This window comes from Pelodiscus sinensis, chromosome 5, assembly GCF_052426305.1.
Source record: "Pelodiscus sinensis isolate ZL-2025 chromosome 5, ASM5242630v1, whole genome shotgun sequence".
NCBI lineage: Eukaryota > Metazoa > Chordata > Testudines > Trionychidae > Pelodiscus > Pelodiscus sinensis.
Window position 1 is genome coordinate 21,675,788 of NC_143056.1, and position 19,810 is coordinate 21,695,597.

Below are 19,810 nucleotides of genomic sequence, written 5' to 3' on the forward strand. Positions count from 1 at the left end.
GGAGCGTGCGGCATCCTTGCTGCTGTTCCTGCTGTCACAAAAAGGGAAGGGCAGACTTTACCAGAGATACATTTGTAGAGCATAAAACCTAATCTGCTAGCAAAAATGAAAAATTGTCTGGAGACAATAAGGATGTGTTATACACACAAGGCCATAGCTGTGCTTTTAAGTAGCCACTATCAACACTTACACCAGACTTCTTAGGGGAGCAGCGGGACTTGGTTTGGTAGCAGATATAGTAGGGGACAAGCTGGGGTTCAAGCCTGTGGGGGGCAGAAGGTCTAGGCATGGTGACAAGGCAGGTAATCATGCAGTGCCCATGTATTTGGCACCACCCTCCTCCTTGTGCTGAGTGCGCAACTTCCCCTTACCGTGCGAGCATGTGGGTGGGGGTGTGTGTGTCCAGGTGCGGTGGCAGAGCAGGGCAGGGGCTCAAGACATGCTTCCTTGGGGATGAGCATACAAAGGTTTACTGCAGAGGCCTCAGCTAATAGCTTCCCCTGCTACATCTAGATTGCCATGGGAGGTATCAGTCTTCTCCAAATCACACAGGGTCAGGGAGCAGGTGCTGACTGAATAGGACCAGAAACATGGACTTTTATGCTGTAATGCTTTGTACTGCAATGATGCCAGACTGCTTACGGCTGGCTTGGTGTGGAAAGGTGTCCTACTGTGGAGGACAGAATAAGGCAGCCTCCCCAGAAACCTTGTGAGAAGGATGAAAGAGTTCCCCTAGGAGAACTTTATGGAGATGTGCAGGGAGGATTCCTGCTTTGTTTCCAGACTGGTTAACAAGTTGTTCCAGGGTTGGGTAGGATACCACACCCTTAGCCCACTTGTAGCAAGATCTTAAAAAAAAAAAAAAAAAAAAAAAGTGAATGCTCCAGAAGTGCCCTCCCCAGGATTAGTGCCTAGCTGCAAGCTGTCTTGGGAGGGGATTGTCTCCACAAGTTAGGAAAAGGTCCTGGCTGTCTGACATTGGTTACCTCACTCGCCTGCTGAAACCACCTCCTCTTTCATGCTATCCTCCACACTACTGCCTGAAGCTGCCAGAGGAGTGTCTTGGGAGGAATCCATGGCCAGGCTACAGCAGCTGGTCGGGTACCCTTCCCCTCACCCCTCCATCACATTCAGCTGCTCATAAAAACAGCATGTTTGTGACTGATCCAGACTGTTTGCCTCTTTGTTTTCTGGTACAACGGTCTCCACTTCTTTATTTTTATATGGCACTCCTGAGTGTCTCTGGCTTATCCTTTCTTTTCTATGCCCTTTGTGATGTTGAAATAGATATCTGCCAGGACCACCTGCTTGCTCCATTCTGGTGCTGATCTGTGACCCTGGGAATTCATGGTCAGGTGTGCTACTCAGGTGTGCTTTGAAGTCTTAATACACTGACCACACAGGAAATGAAATTTTGATTTTCCTGTTCACTTAGAAAACAGTAGAGTTTAAAGTCCTGGCTAGAGTGGCCACTGCAGGGTACTGTGGAATACCTCCTGGAAGCCAAGTACTTTGACTTTCACAGTGCTGTGTTTGCACTACTGTAAAGTTAACCATACAAGACCGAATTTAGCATTACTCCCCATGAAAAGCAGAAGTACAGACTTTAAAGGCCATTAAAGTCGACAGAAAAGGGTTGGTGATATGGGCTCATTGTTCAGAAATTCAGCTTAATGTAGGTTCTAACTAAACCCCAGTGCAGAGCAGTCCTCACGCTGTTTAAGGCTAAATAAATGCTTCTCAGTATCAGCTTTATACTGCACTGTTGGAGACTGTTCTCAGTAGCTTGAGGGCAGCACTGCTTACAGATCAGACATTTTTTTTCCTCTCTACCCATCCCAACACAGAGTGCTACATAACAGACTTGTCAGACAAGCAGTAATACATTATATATCCCTTCCACATCAGAGAATTTGACACCTTAAGAATGGAAACTAGCATGTGTTTTATTGCATAGGCTGTATTGTTTTGACAGCAAGTTAACATGTGGGTTGTGAGATTGATACAGCCTCAACACCAAGACAGCAATACCACTGGATTCAGTATTTTCAGTCTCTACTCCAGCTCCTACATGAAATCCTGCAAATGAGTCTAATATGGATGAGCTTCATAATATGAACAGTGAGTGCAACAACCCTCTCAGGGCTGCAACATTTTTCTCCACCTTCCATTCCACTTCTGCAAGAGGTGTGGGCATGGTTCTTTGAACGGACTCTGAATACATACAAACTTACGCCAACTTCAAGCGTGGTCATGCTACACACGGCAAGTTAGTAAAGCCAATACTAGTCTTTGTATAGACAACACAACACTTTGAGTCTTAACGAGATTAGTTAAATAAAAACTACAGAACCACCACAAGTGACAAACACCTCAGGAAAGGAGGATCTTTTAAACTCTGAAATGTTCATAATGCTGAACAAAACATGAGGGCTGTTCTTTCAAAAATTTACAGCTCAACATTGACATAATACAGCTTTGAAACTTTCCTATGGAGAAGAAAAATGCTGATTTTAACAAGCTTAATTTAAACGGAACAAACACAGAAACAGTTTCCTTACTTTGTCTAATTCAGTGGTTCTCAAACTTTTTGTGCTCGAGAGCCCTTTTACATGCATAGAAATTTATGCAGAGCCCCAGCGGTCCACAGATTGTATGTGCTGTACCTATCGGTGTTTCCAGTTTGTCCCCTTGGGACTCCGGAGCAGAGTTTGAGAAACATGGTCTAATTCTTTTAAAACTTTTTTTATTTTTTTTTCTTAGTAGTTTACTGTATTGTTTGGTGTTTTGGGGTCTCTGCTGCAGGCTGATGGCATATTTCCAAATTCCACATTTTTATGAAATAGGTGATTTTCAGTCTCTACTCCAGCTCCTACATGAAATCCTGCAAATCATTCTAACATGGATGAGCTTCATAATATGAACAGTGACTGCAATAACACTCTCAGGGCTGCAACATTTTTCTCCACCTTCCATTCAGTCCATTCCACTTCTGCAAGTCAGTTTGTAACTTTGGTGTTTGTAAGTTTGAGGTAGGTAGGAAAATAAGCTGTTTGGAACACTGAAGACAGGAAGACCAATGTTTCTTCATTAATAAAGTTGCAATGAATTTTATATTGACTATAAGGAGATGTCACATGCACATACAGCACTTTAGGTGTCAGTGTTTTACAAGTAGCAGCTAAGCTTTACCACAAACATTCTGCACCTGGAGAAACTATGGCACCAAGCAAGCGACTGCTCTGTGATCATTTGTAAGATAAGGCAGGGCAGAGCAAGAGAAAGAACCTGGACTCCTTAGCCCTTTTATAGTAAGTAACCTATCCATCACACCATGTTGCTTTTCTTTGCCTTTTATATGCCCAAAGTACTGTGTAAATGTTGACAGTCACCAAAAGCCCAGTTTTGATTCTACAGAATTTCCTCTTTTTTTACCTTTGAGCAAGTGTTGGAGATACGCCACGATCTTGGCAACAATCAGACAGATTTTAAAAATCAGTAAGATAATATTTAGGCTCCTTTTAAAATGCTGTTCATTTATACAAGTGAATATCAGCAGGCTTTTTGGACATTGTAAAGCAGGAAAAGGGGTAAAATTAATTTTACCCCCTAAAAACATGCTAGCACAGGAAGCAAACCACAGTATTTTGCTCTTTATCAATTATGCAGGGTTTAACATTGAATGCTTTCTGCATTGTTTGGTGTTTTCCTCTGTTTCCATTGTGAATCCCCCTCCTTGGCATGGCCCCTTTTTTCTAAAATTATTGCCTCTTTGTATTTTGAAAAATCAGTTAAAAGATTGGTCTTATAATCATTCATAGTGGCTCAGACTGCAGTGACAAGTTATTAGCTACTCTATTGGATTTCAGTGACAAAAGTTAAATAACCATTAATTTATATTCTCTCACACACACACACACACAAAAATGTATTTTCACACTGAAATCTGTATTTTTCATTCACAATTGTGAAAAAAATATTATCTTGCTACAATGCACAGCCAACATGCTGATCTTTTTCATATACAGGGCACAGAATATTTGGAACATATTTTATCTTCCACATGTTGGCTATGTCTACACTCGCGGCTTCTCGCGCAAGTAATAGCCTCATTTGCATAAGCGTGGAATATCGCATCGCCTCATTTGCATGCCTAATGAGACACCATTTTTTTCAGAAGAGGCTCTTGCGCAAGGAGTGTCTACACTGCCCCTTGTTGCACAAGAAAAACCCTCTTGTGCAATGCTGTTACACCTATTACTTTTCAGGCAGAACGGTGTTGCGCAAGAGGGTTTTTCTTGCTCAAGAAGGGGCAGTGTAGACACTCCTTGCGCAAGAGCCTCTTCTGAAAAAAATGGTGGCTCATTAGGTATGCAAATGAGGCTCGGTGATATTCCACGCTTATCCTCATTTGCATATTACTTGCGCAAGAAGCCGCGAGTGTAGACATAGCATTTCAGTTTAATGCTTGGGAGTATCCCACATTTATACACCATAAGTCAGATTTTGGCTGCCTCAGGTGGATGTTTGGGGCTCCCCCAGAGGACAGCCAGATTTTTGACTCATGTACTTCTTGAATGTCAGCTATAGGGATGTTAAATTGCAGTTGTTGAGCTAATCAAGTAGTCAATGGAATTTCCATTGACTATTCAATTAGTCAATAAGGGGGGTGCTCGATACACAGCACCGGCTCCTACTACATTTAAACTGCAGAGCTGCAGCAGGATTAGCTCCTGGGGGCAGTGCGAGACGGGACTGTGTGCTGGCTCTGACTCTGCCCTTCCCCAAACTATGGAGACGGTGCTGGGGGGAACTGGTTTTAAGCCAGCTCCTTCCAGGATTGACTCCTGCTTCCCCTCCTTGCTGCCTCTAACACAGAGGCAGCAAGGGGGGGAGGAAGCGAGTAGTCAACTCAACTATTCCCTTACTTCCTTAGTCAGTTGTGGCAAATGTTAGCATTGCCAGGTGAACAAGGCACTATACATGCAAGGGCTACTTGGAGATAAGTAGCAGGAGCACGCTCACAAGGGACAAGGCAGAATGTGTTACACCTCCCCTCCCCCCCCAAAAAACCGGTACGTTCTCTCCAGAACTGCTGTCAATCTTATTGGCCCTGCAAGCAAAACATCTCTAGCCATTGGTGCAATGCACCTCCCCATTTCTCATCCTGTTACAAGGCCTTGGATGTGCAAGGCCTAATTCAGCTCCCATTAAAATCCATGAAAAGACTGATTTGAATAGGAATTGAACTATGCCAGAAAATGGTCCTGTGCATGTATATTATGTAAATAACAGTAGATGTGAGACACTCTGACCAGGTTACAGGTGTTAACAAGTGAGGTCATTGAGCACCTACCCCTCACACATTCCAGAGACACGTTTGGAGGCAACAGCATCTGTTATTCCAAATTTTATTACCTCAATGGCTTGAAAAATTTTATTTGATGTCAGCAAACATTGGAAATCATAGAAAAATGAATTATGTAGAATTTCACAAATGAATTTTCACCCCCACTATATTTCCTCTTACAGTAAAATGATAATTCAAAAACAAAAAGGTTGTTTCAGTGGTTAAGCAATTTTATAATGCTATGAACATTCACCACAGTAAGTGTGCTGAATAATAGAAAACAGGCAAAGAAGACATTAAAATATTACTTACAACAGCATTATTACAACATACTTTCTTCAAAACTCCAACGAGTATTTGATCACTTCCAAAGCTGTACAGCATTTCCATTATATTTGTGAACTTAACCTTATACATCTTTTAAAATTTTGAAAAAATTCTTTAAGTAATCTATAAGTAGTTAACAAAATTGATAAAATCTACATAATGGAATACTATACACTCCAGTATAAATTTAATTTTAGGAGAATATGAATGTAAACACTCATTATTATACAACATGCATAGACTATACTGACCTTCCATCTTCTGAACTGTAACTTTCACCGCAATTGTGCTTTACTATCAACAGAAAAAGCTGCATTAATCCAGGGAGTGGCAGAAAGTGTATTTGTTTTAGGGCATTGCACATGATCACTAGATTTGACTTGCTAAAGGCACCCTAGAGCTAATAAAAATACATATTTTTTAAAAGGGTAATTATTAGACCACTCAATTTTGAATAGGCTATGAGATGTTCTATATAGGCTTTAATAATATATCAGAAAAGCGATATCTCTGCAGTTCACTGAGCTGAAGTTTTTCAAAGTCCTTAAGTTCACAAATCCAGCGATCAAGTTAGTGTAATGCACAGTTTGGCTCGTATTTGGTATGCATGAATACCAACAGTACGTTGGAGATTTTGGGGGTGAGGGGGAGAGGGGAAGGGGGAGGAAAAAAACCCTAACAAGGGTTCAATTTAAATTTAAAGTGACAAAGAATATATTTTAGTAAGTAATGTTTCAGATGTGTTTGTCCTGGAAAGAAAAAAAAATTGTCTGTCAGGACATCACTTTAAGGGAAAAAAAAGTTTAATTATTGTATTTTTTTTATTTTAAAAAGATGCTTTTTATTCAGTAATCCAGGGGTCTTCCTGGGTAAAAAATCTTGTAAAAAAACATTAAAATTCATTCATCCCAATTGGTATTAAATATATCATAACACCTTGTGGCTGCATTACCAGTTATGGCTATTATGGACTTAAGGATCTGATTGTACATTGTTGCTATACTGTTAAGCACAACTGAGGCATGTATTTTTCCCTTGGTTATAAAGATATTATAAAAATTGATCACTGTGTTTCAGACCAGTTAAACACAATATTCAAGTAACAAGGTGTTTTAATGAATAAGTGAAAAAAGTTACCTAGCACTTTACACAGCTACATAAAAATTAAATAAAACAAATGTAAATTTGTTTATGCATATGTAATACACTTTTATATCTTTAAGATTTCTAAACCTAAAAATTAAACTATTATTTGCTTTAACTATACCATATTTTTGCACAATAACTTACTTAGGAGAAATAAATTCCCATATTCCACAAAATATATATAATTATAACATTCACATTGATAGTTTAAGAAAAACAAAATTTAAGTGAATATTACATTGTATGCAGTAATCTTTGTGGACCCATCAATCAGAATGCAACCAGTTGATGTATGTAATGCTTGATCCGTTTAAAAAAAAAAAAAAAAAAAAAAAAAAAAAAGCGTCTCCATACAACTAAGACCAAACCATTTGAACTTTTAAAGCTAAAATGATTTCTTGCATTTAAAAACATAATAGGTAAGAGAATAATGAAACCTAACAAAGTTAAAATACAGGTTTATATTGTATGTATAAAAATTACAATGAGATAGCAGTCCTCCAAAAAGATTTATACAACTTTTTTCTTCCTGATATCAAATGAATTGTACATGCTAGTTTCCTTTGGGCAGAAAGCCAAAATACAACTTTTCTGATCATAAGTTTGCCAAACTTGGTAGGAAGTGGTAGGTGCAATACCAACTTGAGGAGATATTTTAGCAAGACCTACTGTAGAAACATTTATTGGTATAATAATGTGTTGGGGCATTTTTTTTTTAAATGCTGAGCCATTTGCCAAGATAAGAATGTCAATGACAGTCTCTCTCTCTCTCTCCCCGCCCCCGCTGGGCAACAGAATGATGTCATCACTCTCTCTGGATGTCATCACATGAAAGCTGCTGGGGGGGGGGGGGGTTGCGAGCTTAGCAAGCAGCAGGTGCAGCCCCCTAGTAATGGTATAAAAATGCTTTAGCTAGAAAAAATGGCGTCACTTTAAGGAGCCAGAATGTCAAATTGGGAGGGGAGATAGAAACACTCTTCAGATATCTAATCACAGGAAAAGCTCAGTTTACACAAACTGCCAAAATCAAACTGCTGACAGTAAATAGCACAGATGTACAAAATGCAACTATGTGCTCCCCTGAATTTCCTTGATGACTTCCCTCCCTACAGCCCACCAAAATCAAAAGTGGTGACTCTCTTTCCAAGTAGACCCAAACAAGAAATACCCTCTCTCTTTCTTAGGCCTTGTCTATGCAAGAGAGGCTCAATAATTTGGGTTTTTTTTTTTAAAGATGTTTAAAAATAAGAAAGCTTTTTGCACTGGTATAGTTATTTTGTTTTAGTCTATTTCTAATTGATGTAAGATGAATTAAAATAAGCCTGATTTACACAGAAATCCGGGAGTGCTCAGGCAGCTTTCCACACCATATTTAAAAATCATGTCCTTATTTAAACTGGTAGAAGACCTTTGTTTACACAAAATCTCCATAAGGAACAACTTAATTAGTATTGGGCATTTGATGTAACCCCCATAGAGAGGAATGAGGCAGTTCACACCCTTCAGAGCTTTTGTTCACCTAGAATATGTCTTCACTGCAGTGTAATTTGGGATTTAAATTGTCCCCAACCACACTGCCACCCATGCACAAAACCCCTCACCGGAATTTAGTGGTGTCTTAATCCCAGACTAGCTGGCCTGGGTAAGGGTTAGAGCACAGGTGCAGCTTTCACCTGGTAACGCAGGTGATCAGTTATCTTGGACAGAGTAAGCAGCCACACTGCAAAGCCATTCCCAAGTGTCCATGGCCTCACTAGGACTCTGCAATGAGGACAGAGGCTAATCAGCCAAGGGCTGATAGTCCTCCGGAGCCTTCCCACAATTCCCCCGGGGTTCCTAGGACAGACAAGCTCTCCCACAATGCAGTGGCAAAGAATCAGAAATGTTCAACTTACTGCAGCACAAACAGCTATGGGATATGCCCCCAGAAGCCCTACTGACCCACAGGGAAACACAGGACCAGCAATGCCACAGTAGCTTAGGTACAGCTTTGCAATGTGGCTGCTCACAACTGGGCAGGGGCAGCACAAGGGATGCAAGAATTTAACCAGTTAGCCACTAGCCAGCAACAGCTGAGAGCCCATTTAATCGTGTAACTGATGGAATTTTGGGCGGTTATACAGTTACTATTTTTAAACCCTTTTTACATCCCTAGGCAGCACCAAGTTCTTCTCAGTGGGGAGGGCTGAGGTGGGTTAGACAGACAACTGGGGGGGGAGGGCTCTGTAAATGCTGGCCCCACCTCCTCTCCCCCAAACAGACCCCTAGGCCAGGTTGGAAGCCAAAGTTGGACAATGTGGGGCAGCTGCTGTGCACCAGGACAACAGCCAGCAAACAAACAGCCACAGAACTCCCCTGCCTCCTCTTCTTGCTGCTGCTCAGGGCCCCAAAACTGTAGCTGTTCCCCACTGCCCTTTGACTCAGACCAAAGAGCTGCCCAGGCATGGGTACTCCGCTCAAGGGCCAGCATACCCCTTGGGCAATACCGAGTACGTCAGAGTTCAGGCTATGGGGAGCTCTGGACCGCTAGCCCCAACGAGAAGGAACATGGTCTAAGGGCTACTCTGAGGCATCCCAGACCCCTGCCCAGGCTTACTTCTGCACTGCTGGCAGCAGTGTTGCCTTCAGAACTGAGCAGCTGGAGAGCAGTGGCCAGGCACCCAGCTCTGAAGGCAGCACAACGGCCAGCAGCAGTGCAGAAACAGCTGTTTGTGGTTTCGCCTTTGCACCAGGAAGGATGGCTATTGCGGAGCTATGCAAGGCAGCACAGATGATTAATCACCCCCCCCCCCCCCTCCAGTCACTCAGCATCCTGCAGGGAGTCCTGAGCCTCTGACTGGGCAGGGCTGATTAATTACCTGTGAAGCTGTGCTGCTGCACAACTTAGAGGGAACACTGCTATAACTCTCACAACCTCCCCCTGCCCGTGTCTCCAGTGCCACCCCCACACCTGGGTTCTGATCATTTGAGTTAACTCTGCAGTGAAAACACATCCCCAGTCATCCCTGCACTGTACTGGCCGGCCTCAAAAAAAGCTCTGGATTCTTTCATAGGGAAAAAAAAATTGAACAAAAGTCTGGAGAACAAGAAGATGGCGTCAGAGAAGTGACAAGTACACTGTGCTGTTATGTCCTGCCTCAGTCCAAACTCTGGCTAATTAAAACGGAAAGCCAAGTTTTCACTATGTCTTTGAAGATGCCAAGAAAAATTGTGCTCAATCCTTCTATTTCTAATAGACTAACCATAAAATGCTTAATGACTACCGTACTCTGGGCAAACCGTCACTGCTACATCTAGTTACTTGAACTGGTACCATCACATACCCAGCTCCAGAATCAGCAGCAAGAACCTGTCTTAGATGCACTGGCTTGCAGCTTATCATCATCTCCCTTCACCAATTATGAACTATTCTGAGACAAAGCTTCAGAGAACAACTTCAGCTCAAAACCAACACAGATTCCCCCCAACTAGCCCTCAAACATAACCCTTCGAAGACTAGAACTGGAGGGTTCTACAGGTGGGTGCACTAAGGAGGTCTCCCCTTTGAGTTGCATATTCTGGTTCTGAAAATGAAAGTGATATGTGCTTTAGAGTAGCAGCTCCCACTGGTATCACCATCATTTAAAAAAATTAAGGGACTAGATGGCACATCAAGTGAATATGCCAGTAGTGGTACATGGATCACAGCTAGGGACCTCCTGCAGCAGAGGGACTGAAATTGCTTCTAAATCCAAAAAGTGAGTCAAACGGTTGTATCTTTCCAGGGCATTATCCCTGGTACACTAAAAATCACAGTTTCTTAACCTTGTTGATATCAGGAACTGGTTTGTTGCCTTCCAAACCCATGTCAAAGAAATCTCGGTGATCAGCAAGGAGGCTGCAACACACCAAAGCCAAGTAGTTCATCAACATTGCACAAGATTAATCAGATCACTTCTACGTCCTATTGAGTCTTGCGAAAGAAGATCAAAGTGACAAAAGAGGGAGCATAATACAGAATTGAATTAAGTCAATGAGATGGTCCTTGTCCTCTAAGGTCTCTAAGAGTGAAGTCTACATTTTAGGGTTACATTTCCGTAACACTTGTCTACCCTTCCTCTGACAGGAGCAATTTAATGGTTTTGACAAGCACAGCGCGCTGAAGAGGATGACAACACTGGAACAACTTTAAAAAAAAAAAAGAAAAAAAAAGACATTTCTAAGGGAGAAGCACCAGCTAAAGTTGTTTTGACTTAATCCCATGGAGAGTCAGGAAAAAGGAAGTTGCATGCCACTCACTTAGAAATTTACAACGTGAATGCTGAATGCCATCAGGTATACACTGGCTCTGACACATTTCAGGTTATGTTTTCCCTTTTTTACACTAAATAAAAGCCATTAAAATATCCAGGAATAAAACGCTCAACCAGTTAGTGAGCTTTCTATGAAGCAAGAACATGTGTACTAATGTAGCAGAAAGAAAGAACTGCACAAATCAGAAGTGTAATGAGTTACATTTACAACTTTAGACTGACCCCAACCTTGCAAATAACATTTCACATCACTTTGCATTACTTAAAACCACTTACTTACTCTGCAATTACAGGGCATGTTAGCATGATGCCATTGGCATGTGCATAAGCCTCTCCTTTATAGAAAGCTCACTAATCATAGTGTCATTGTAAGAATAATAATTATTTTATACAGGAAGCAGAGATCACAAGGCCATGCAGCAATACGTACTTATACCCTATGTAGAGGACCAAGTATTATTGTAACGTTAGCGTGGGGGCTGCTAACACTGGAGTTCTTTGCTGTGCAGGCTTGTCAGATTTTACCCACAGGTATAACTGGTTCAAGAAGTCCTCATTCTTTAGCAGGGCATTGATGAAATGGAGCTTTTGAAAGAAAGTGGAGGCAGTATGGAGGAATGAGGAGAAATTAAGGCAGATGTAGCACAGGACTGGAAGCGTTTGCCTTTTTTGGTAATAGCTGCTTGTCCACATAGATATGATGCAGATGGCTGTCTGAGGTTTGCTAATACCTGATATCCTGGATAACACAGTAGTCAACACAAATTGTTCTAGGCTACACGAGCTTCTCATGAAGCAGATGCATATCTGACATCAAGAACAGAAGTAGCCTAGAGGAAAAAAGAAGAGACACTTGTTTAACTGTACACACACACTTCCTAACTTCTCTTGAAGTGTACGATACTGAAAGAAAGAGAACAAGAAACAACTCTTGACACACGGCAAGGAGACAGCAGCAACCTCTGCTCTAGATGAAACAGGACTTCCAGCATATTGTAAATAAATCAAGCTAAGCTCAGCAATAATGCCACCTTTATTGTTAGTGATTTCACAGGAAACAAAGGTGACAGTTTGCCATGAAAATCCATTTCCAGGGAAAACCAAAGAAAGGATGGATTACTCACCTTAAGTGTTGCACACTTGCTCCATGTTCCCAGACTAGAGATGTAAAAATGCCCTACAATAGTTAACCCATTAAATGTGCTTTTTTTGTTTAACTGATTAACCACTGTAGGCAGGGGGCTGCTCCAGCCACGGCGCCACAGGTGGGGTCCAGCCAGTCAGGACAGCTGTGGGGGCTGCTCCTGCCAGGCCTACCGTGCCTGTGAGCAAGGTCCGGCCAACCGGGTAGATTAACTGGTTACCTTGTAAGCAGGCTGATAAGCCACCTGCTTACAAAGTAACCAGTTAGCCTCCTATATCCCTACCCCAGACTGGAGATTTTTCCATAGCAGTATCTGTCTAGTCTGTGCATGCTCCTCTGCCCTCCTCACGCTATGGCACTGAGAACAAAGGGGGCTGCCAGACCCTCTGCCATTTTGTTTCTACTGGCAGTTCACATTAAGGCTGCGATCAAGGGGTCAGACAGTGCACTATGCATAGGACAACACAAACGGGCCTTTAAGAACTCAGGTTACCACAAGATAAGCAACCCATCCGTCCAGTGATTGTTGCTCCGTGTAGTGTGCTTCAGGAGCTACACAAGCTACATCTCTAAAGAAGATGGATGGCTAGAAACTTTTGACACAGACTGAACAACTCTCCTCCTTGGAAAAGCAGCTGCTTACACCAGTGCACAATGCCTAGAGGTGCTATGAATGGAGCTCCAAGTTGCTGTCTGTTGCGGTCAGTAAAAGGGACATTGCTAAGAGAAGCTATCGATGCTGCCTGAGTAGAGCGCTCTCACACACATTGCCTTTGAGAAGACATTCATCTTGTAGCAGAGTAGGATTCTCCAAGAGCCATTTAATTTGGGGAGGAAATCTCACACACTGCAAATGTCAGCTTCTAGGACAGTGGCCCATGGGCCCCTAGGAGTACATGGAGGTCTTCTAAAGGGGACTCAATTCATCTAGATATTTACCTAGTTTTACAACAGGCTACATAAAAAGCACTAGGAAAGCAGGAGAAGCTAAGATTTCACACAGACAAAATGAGAAAGCAAAAGTTCAGTAGCAGTGACCTGTGATATTTTGTATTATTAGGTCTGATTTTGAAAGCAAGCAGTTTTAGTCCAAAGCACCAAAGCAATCACTTCAGATGCAGTTCCATAGATATCCTGACATCCCTAGACAAGGTACAGATGACTATATGATTAGTCAATATACCCGGGCTCTTCCACAGATGCACCTGCCCCCATCCCTTGCTGCCTCCTACAGCAAGTTTCAACCTCCTCCAGGGAGATACTCACCGAGTAACCTGTTATCCATTCATATACCTAGTTACATCACATTCATCTTTCCCATTTTGCTTTGTAATATTTCCTGGCAGAGTCCTATCTACTGCTGCACAGGACAGCCTGGCTGCCAACCAAACAGACCTTTTCTAACTTCACCATCCAAGTGCCATGCCTTCAGGTGAAACATGGCTGGGTTGAGGTGACAGGTCTGTCTCTCGTCATGGGTTAACAGCTGACACATTAGGGGGAAGACAGAGCAGCTGAATGGATAGCTGAAAAAGGGGGGTAACCAGAACAGTCAGGTCCAACCCAGTGTTAAGAGGACGCCTTGCACCTTGTCCTGTCCGATCCCCTTCCATATCCAAGGTAAGAGGAGTATCTGTGTATGTTGATCTCAGGGCCCTGAGAAATGCATCATCTACAGCCTGTGCTGCAAGTCCCTCTGGAGCACAAGTCTTTGCCTTTGTTCCCTGGGACACAGATTTGTGGATAAGAGGCCCCACACTCAGAAGCCTCCTAGATATGGGAGCTCTGCAGCTCCCACTTGTGTTCTGTGGAGAAATGTCCACTCAGAGAATTCACTAAGTGTTGTGGATCTCTGCCAGGTGCACCATGTCAAGATAATCTACCTGGGACTGCACCAGTTCCAAAGGCCACGCAAAGCTAGAAGGTGTGCTCCTCCCTGCCATCGTGTTGTCTGATAACACTGTTCTGGAGGAATCTGTTCAGCTCCCTAAGGTCTAGAATGGGTTTTCATTGCCCTATCTTCTTGGGAATGTGTCAGTACTTCAAGTAGAACGCCTCTTCCCTTGCTGTTCAGAGATATTAGTTCTAGAAAGCCCTCGTTAAAGGAGCAACTCTACCTCCTGCAGAAGAATTATCTTGTTAAGGATCCCTGAAAGAGGAGGAATGGAAATGAATGGTGTACTCCAAGGAGATGATTTCTGTCCCAGTAGACAGGAGGTGGGAATGTTGGAATCTAAAGGGAGGGACGGAGGTGGGGGAATGAAATGAACAACCCCGAATGTCGGTACAGATCCAGAGAGACAGTGCATGGCTCTCAAAATTCCCTTTAAAACTCTAGTTTCAACATTGGCAGTGGTTGGGAAGTAAAAGACTGTTAACCTGGAACACCCTTGCTATGCATCGTTGGACAGTTGTACATCCTAGGCCACGAAAGGACAGTGGTTCAACAGCCCTCTTTATTCCCATTGTGCAGAACATGAGGAGAGCAGGGCTGCATGCATGGACTACGCTGATCCTGCTAGGGAACAGCCTTCGGTACTGGGAGCATTTGCGATTTGACAGGCACTATATGTGGAAATAGTCAATTGAAGAATCAAAACTTGTATAGTGGTTCTGGGTGCACTTACTAGGCAGGGACAAAGAAAAGCCACAGATATGAGGATATGGCTGAGGTAGAAAATGGAGGAGATGAATAGGGTCTTGTACTTGGCCAGCTAGCATTTTCATATGCACTGCCAGACTGATCCTGCAGATCAAATTGCCAAAAGAAGCAGAGCCACAGACAACAGAGGCAAAGTGCTATGTATTCCAGGATTGAACCTGCCTACAGGAAAGAAGGTACAATCTCTTCCTTCCTCATACAGAACTGACCTCTCAACTCAAAACTATTCAAAATGGGAGCAAACTGATCTGGCTCTTTTAAAAGTTCACCTCCAGGACTGGATTTACTTTTCTCTGAAGAGAACAAACATCATAAGTTGACTACATGCTCTATAAAGTACCAATTCAGGTAGGTGCTTGACCATTAGTTTCATGGTACAACAAGAATGTCTCACATGCTCTTGTACTGGCAGGCAGGGTAAAAAGTAAGGACTTCTGTCAGTTTTCAGTACTCCTTTCTGAAGGTCATCACTTCTGCCTCCTTCCAGCAAAGCATACCCAACCAACAAGCAGTGGACTCTTAAGTTGGCATGTGGTTTACATATGTCTATCACATGGCCTTTTATTTTAGAAAAAACAATGCATGACCCAAACTAATGTGTTCTTGGTTTGTGGCCAGTTACTAGTACTGGCACATGAAAATACCTTAAATGATAAATCAGAAAGAGGGAGGCCTCTTTTTAACCTCTTGATTCTGAAGCACTTGAGCATCTGCTATAGAAAAGGCTTCATCAGCACCACAACCCATCTGGTCTTTTATCACTAAGTTACTCCCAATATTGTCACTGGGAACTGCATACACAGGGGAATCTGCTCATATACTTTATTCTGTGTTTTTTACATAGACAGACACACACACAAAAATAAGATGGTCGAATGCTGTGAAAAATGTCAGTCCCCTGTTCGGAATTCATTTATATATTTGAACCTAAAGCAACCAGCATTTCACAGTCCAAACTTTAGTCACAGATTTACCTCATTCTCCTCTTCTGACATTTTAGTGGAATTATCCGGTGACTTTACAGGCTTCTGATTACTAGGTCCATTTGATTCCTCTTTGCCATGTTCTGCTTCCCACTCCTGTAGAACTTCATCTATGTTGAAACGACGCCGGTAACTTACAAAAAAGTGTTTCACTTGCACCACGGATTTATTTCCAATAACATCAGAGATTGCCTGGAAGTCTCGGCCATACTTCCGGATTGCTGAAAATGGAAGAAGAATTATATAAACGGTTTCAACAGGTAGAGAGGAGTATAAGCCACAATGTAAGGATCCAAAGCTGAATTTCCCCATGGTCATAGAATCATAGAGCTGGAAGAGACCTCAGGAGGTTATCAAATCCGGCCCCCTGCCCAAGGTAGGACCAATCCCAACTAAATCAACCCAGCTAAGGCTTTGTCAAGCAGAGACTTAAACACCTCTAGGGATGGAGATTCCATCACCTCCTATGTAACCCATTCCAGTGCTTCACCACCCTCCTAGTGAAATAGTTTATCCTAATATCCAACCTAGACCTCCCCTACTGTAACTTGAGACCATTGCTCCTTGTACTGCCTTCCGTCACTACTGAGAACAGTCTTTCTCCATCCTCTTTGGAATCTCCCTTCAGGAAGTTGAAGGCTGCTATCAAATCCCTCCTCACTCTTCTCTTCTGCAGACTAAAACCCAAATCCCTCAGCCTCTCCTCATAGGTCATGTGCTCCAGCCCCCTAATCATTTTGGTCACCCTCCACTGGACCCTCTCTCATGCGCCCACATCCTTTCTATAGTGGGGGGGGGCTCAGAACTGGACACAATACTCCAGATGTGGCCTCACCGGAGCCAAATAAAGGGGAATAATCACTTCTCTAGATCTGCTGGCAATGCTCGATGGTCTGGGCCCGTCTCTGGCTACACCACTATGAAAAGTGGCATCAAGTTGGGAGAGGGAGAAAGTGAGAGTAGGAGAAAAGTTGAGAATAGAGGTAGAGGTAGAGACATCTATACAAATGAGTGATGTATTCTGAGCCAAACCTGAAATGCTAAATCCACCAAATCTATCTATAAATGCTATATATGCACAAGCAGCATGGCAGTGACTGCACTAAGAGTGATACTGGTGGGCAATAACTGGCCTGTGGGCTGGATACCGTTCCCCAGGGCTAGCCCCTGGTGGGCCACCACAGCTTTACTTACTTGTGTCTCAGGTATGGGTGCTCGTAGCACCCATTGGCTGCGGATTGCTGTTCCTGGCCAATGGGAGCTATATGAGCCAGTCTATGCCACTTCTTGCAGCTCTCATTGTCTGGGAACGGTGATCCGCGGCCAATGGGAACTGCAAGCACTCATACCTCTGGAGATGCAGGTAAATAAAGTGGTGGCAGCCCTAACTCTGGTGAACCGCCTCAGTCTTATTGCCCACCCCGGTACAAAAGCAGGTAAACGATCTGTTTACCCAAATGAACATTGATACAAGACATTCAAAAAGGGGAAGGAGTGGATTGTTTGTTTGTTTTTGTGTTAGGCCCTGTTTATCTGGCAACAATATATAGCAATGTCAAGATTTTCCATTAGCCACTGAAGGAGAAATCCCAGCTTGACACGCAATAGGGTTCAATTGTACTTCACCTGCTGAAGTAGGAAAGATTTATAGTTTTATAGTTCCATACCTTGCACAGCAAGAAGCTGCTCATCTGTGGTCCAACGTGCATTAAATTTCTGAACGACCTAGGTGTCAAACAAAGTAATTCATTTCCTTAAACAATGGACTTCTACTCATCTGAGTTTGTAAATTCATGTATGAATGCAGCAATAAACTAACTGCTAGAGCCTTCAAATACAGTATTTTTCTTCCTATGAAAATATTGCATTTTATTCTTTTTAGCAACAAAGGGAATCAAGTCAGTTAACTGAAAAAAATTGTTTCCATAGTTAACTGACAACATCGCACAGAAGTGTGGGGTTCAGCCCATGGTCTGAGCACAGAGTCAGGAGTCAGGAGTTCTCCTCATTGGTTGTCTACCAACTCCCTTTGGAGTCTTACTCAAATTTCTTATGGCCTGATCGTTAGAAGTATCAACTACCCAGCTCACCCAATAACTCTAACAGAAATTGTGGGCACACAGCAGTTCAGCCAGTCAGACCATTAAGTTCTCTGGCCCATCCCCTGATCTGTGGAATTGGCTAATAATTACCTCTCTCAGAAGGGGGTTACGATAAAACTCTGAAAAGAATATAACAAGTGCTAAGTATGACCAGCAATCTGAATGCTTACATTTGAGACAAGTTTCACAATCAGCTAACTACAGACTGAAAGCTGCTGTTACCCTCTTTCACCCGCCCCTCCTTCAAAGATCAATTACCATTAGATTAGTCTCTATGCTAGCCGGCAGTAGATTGAATGATTGTATCTACATCAGGCCAGCTCTGACATTTAAGCAAGAATTAAGACTTGCTACTGGGGAATGCAAAAAGATGCATACACAGCAACAGGTGAACTAGCCTACCTCTGGAAGTCTGTATTGTTCTATTCCACCTTCAAGTTTTTCTTTCAGAGCGCTATTTGTCTGCTTGATATTTTGAATCTGGGAGGGGGGAGAAAAGGAAGCAGTGACTTTCAGCAAGGATGAAAATGTTTCAAACAAGCTCTGTAGCATCTGCCCGTGCGAACAACTGACCAGCTTGACTTTGCAGTTCTCCCTGCATCATCTCTTTATAAAGATGGAGATTCTTATCTGTCCCACAAGTACAAGAACATCTGGAATGATTATTAAATCCATTTGCACTGTAAGCTCTTTGGGGCAGGGTCTGTTTTAGGGATGTTAAAATTAATAAACTAATCGAATAGTTGATGGATTTTCCATCAACTATTCGATTAGCTGATAAGGGCACTTCTGCTTTAGAATATAGCAAGAGCCCGCCCCGACTACTCCACCTTTGAAACGTAGCCATGCAGCATTCCGTCTTTGAAACGTACAAGAGCCCCAGCAGGAGCTCTTGTGCATTTCAAAGACTGAAATACTGCATAGAGCCTGAGGCCAAAGGGGGCCTCAGTCCTCCACTGGCCCCAGGCTCCATGCGGTGCTTCCGCTTTGAAATGTCCATGAGCCCTGGCAGGGATTCACACACATTTCAAGGTGGAATGCTGCTGCTGCTCCCCTGCCCCCTCCCACGGAGCTGGAGCTTGGGAAACCAGCTTTAAAGCCAGCTTCCTCCCCTCCCCCCTTCTTCACCCGCCTTGCTGCCTCTTTCTGATAGAGGCAGCAAGGGTGAGGGACGGGAAGCGAGTAGTCAAATAGTGTGTTGACTATCAAACTTTTGCTTATAGGATAGTCAACTAGTCGATTAGTCGCTTACACCCCTAGTCTATTTCTTGTTCTGTTTGTACAGTGTCCAACACAGTAGGACCCCATCCTCTGTTGGTCCTCCGTACTACCTTAAAACAATGAATACGGTAGTAATTCATAGCTAAAAATGACTGCAAAATATTCAGTGATGGACCCAAACCAGCTCTACATTTTGAAGTCAAGGAAGGGAGCGTTCAGATCTCACACAGGCAAACAGACTCAACCCATGAAGCAATTCATTACCCCTTCTGTCTTGGCTATTAGATGCTCAAAGGACATTTGCCAGTAGATCAGTTCTGCATGAAGCAATGGCAGTGCAGAAATATGTGGGGAAGCTTAGACAGTGCCTGCCTGCAGAAAGCATGTGTCAAACCACAAGAAAATCTCAGCTTTGCATTTGGAGCTGATGCCAAAACTTACAAAACGTCAAGATCCAATTTAAAAAAAACAACAAAAAAAAAAACACAATGTAAAAAAACCCACAACCATCTTCTGATGCACACGCTCGACAGACACAGAATGAAGAATTCTGTGTTTGCCCAATGCAGACTTCAGCTCCATA

General features: G+C 42.9%; 1 protein-coding gene across 3 annotated transcripts in view; it reads right to left on the reverse strand.

Moving 5' to 3' along the window:
• Window positions 1-5,394: 5,394 nt before the first annotated feature.
• The window catches only part of RCOR1 (REST corepressor 1), a 139,717-nt gene continuing 125,301 nt past the window's right edge, over window positions 5,395-19,810 (reverse strand). For all 3 annotated transcript variants that reach the window (XM_075926533.2, XM_075926532.2, XM_089778345.1), the window contains 4 exons: window positions 18,409-18,486; window positions 17,572-17,629; window positions 15,896-16,125; window positions 5,395-11,945 (listed from right to left, as the gene is read on the reverse strand). In XM_075926533.2, the coding sequence (XP_075782648.1) occupies window positions 11,904-11,945; window positions 15,896-16,125; window positions 17,572-17,629; window positions 18,409-18,486 (408 nt within the window). In that variant the 3' untranslated portion in view covers window positions 5,395-11,903. The remainder of the gene's footprint in view (window positions 11,946-15,895; window positions 16,126-17,571; window positions 17,630-18,408; window positions 18,487-19,810) is intronic.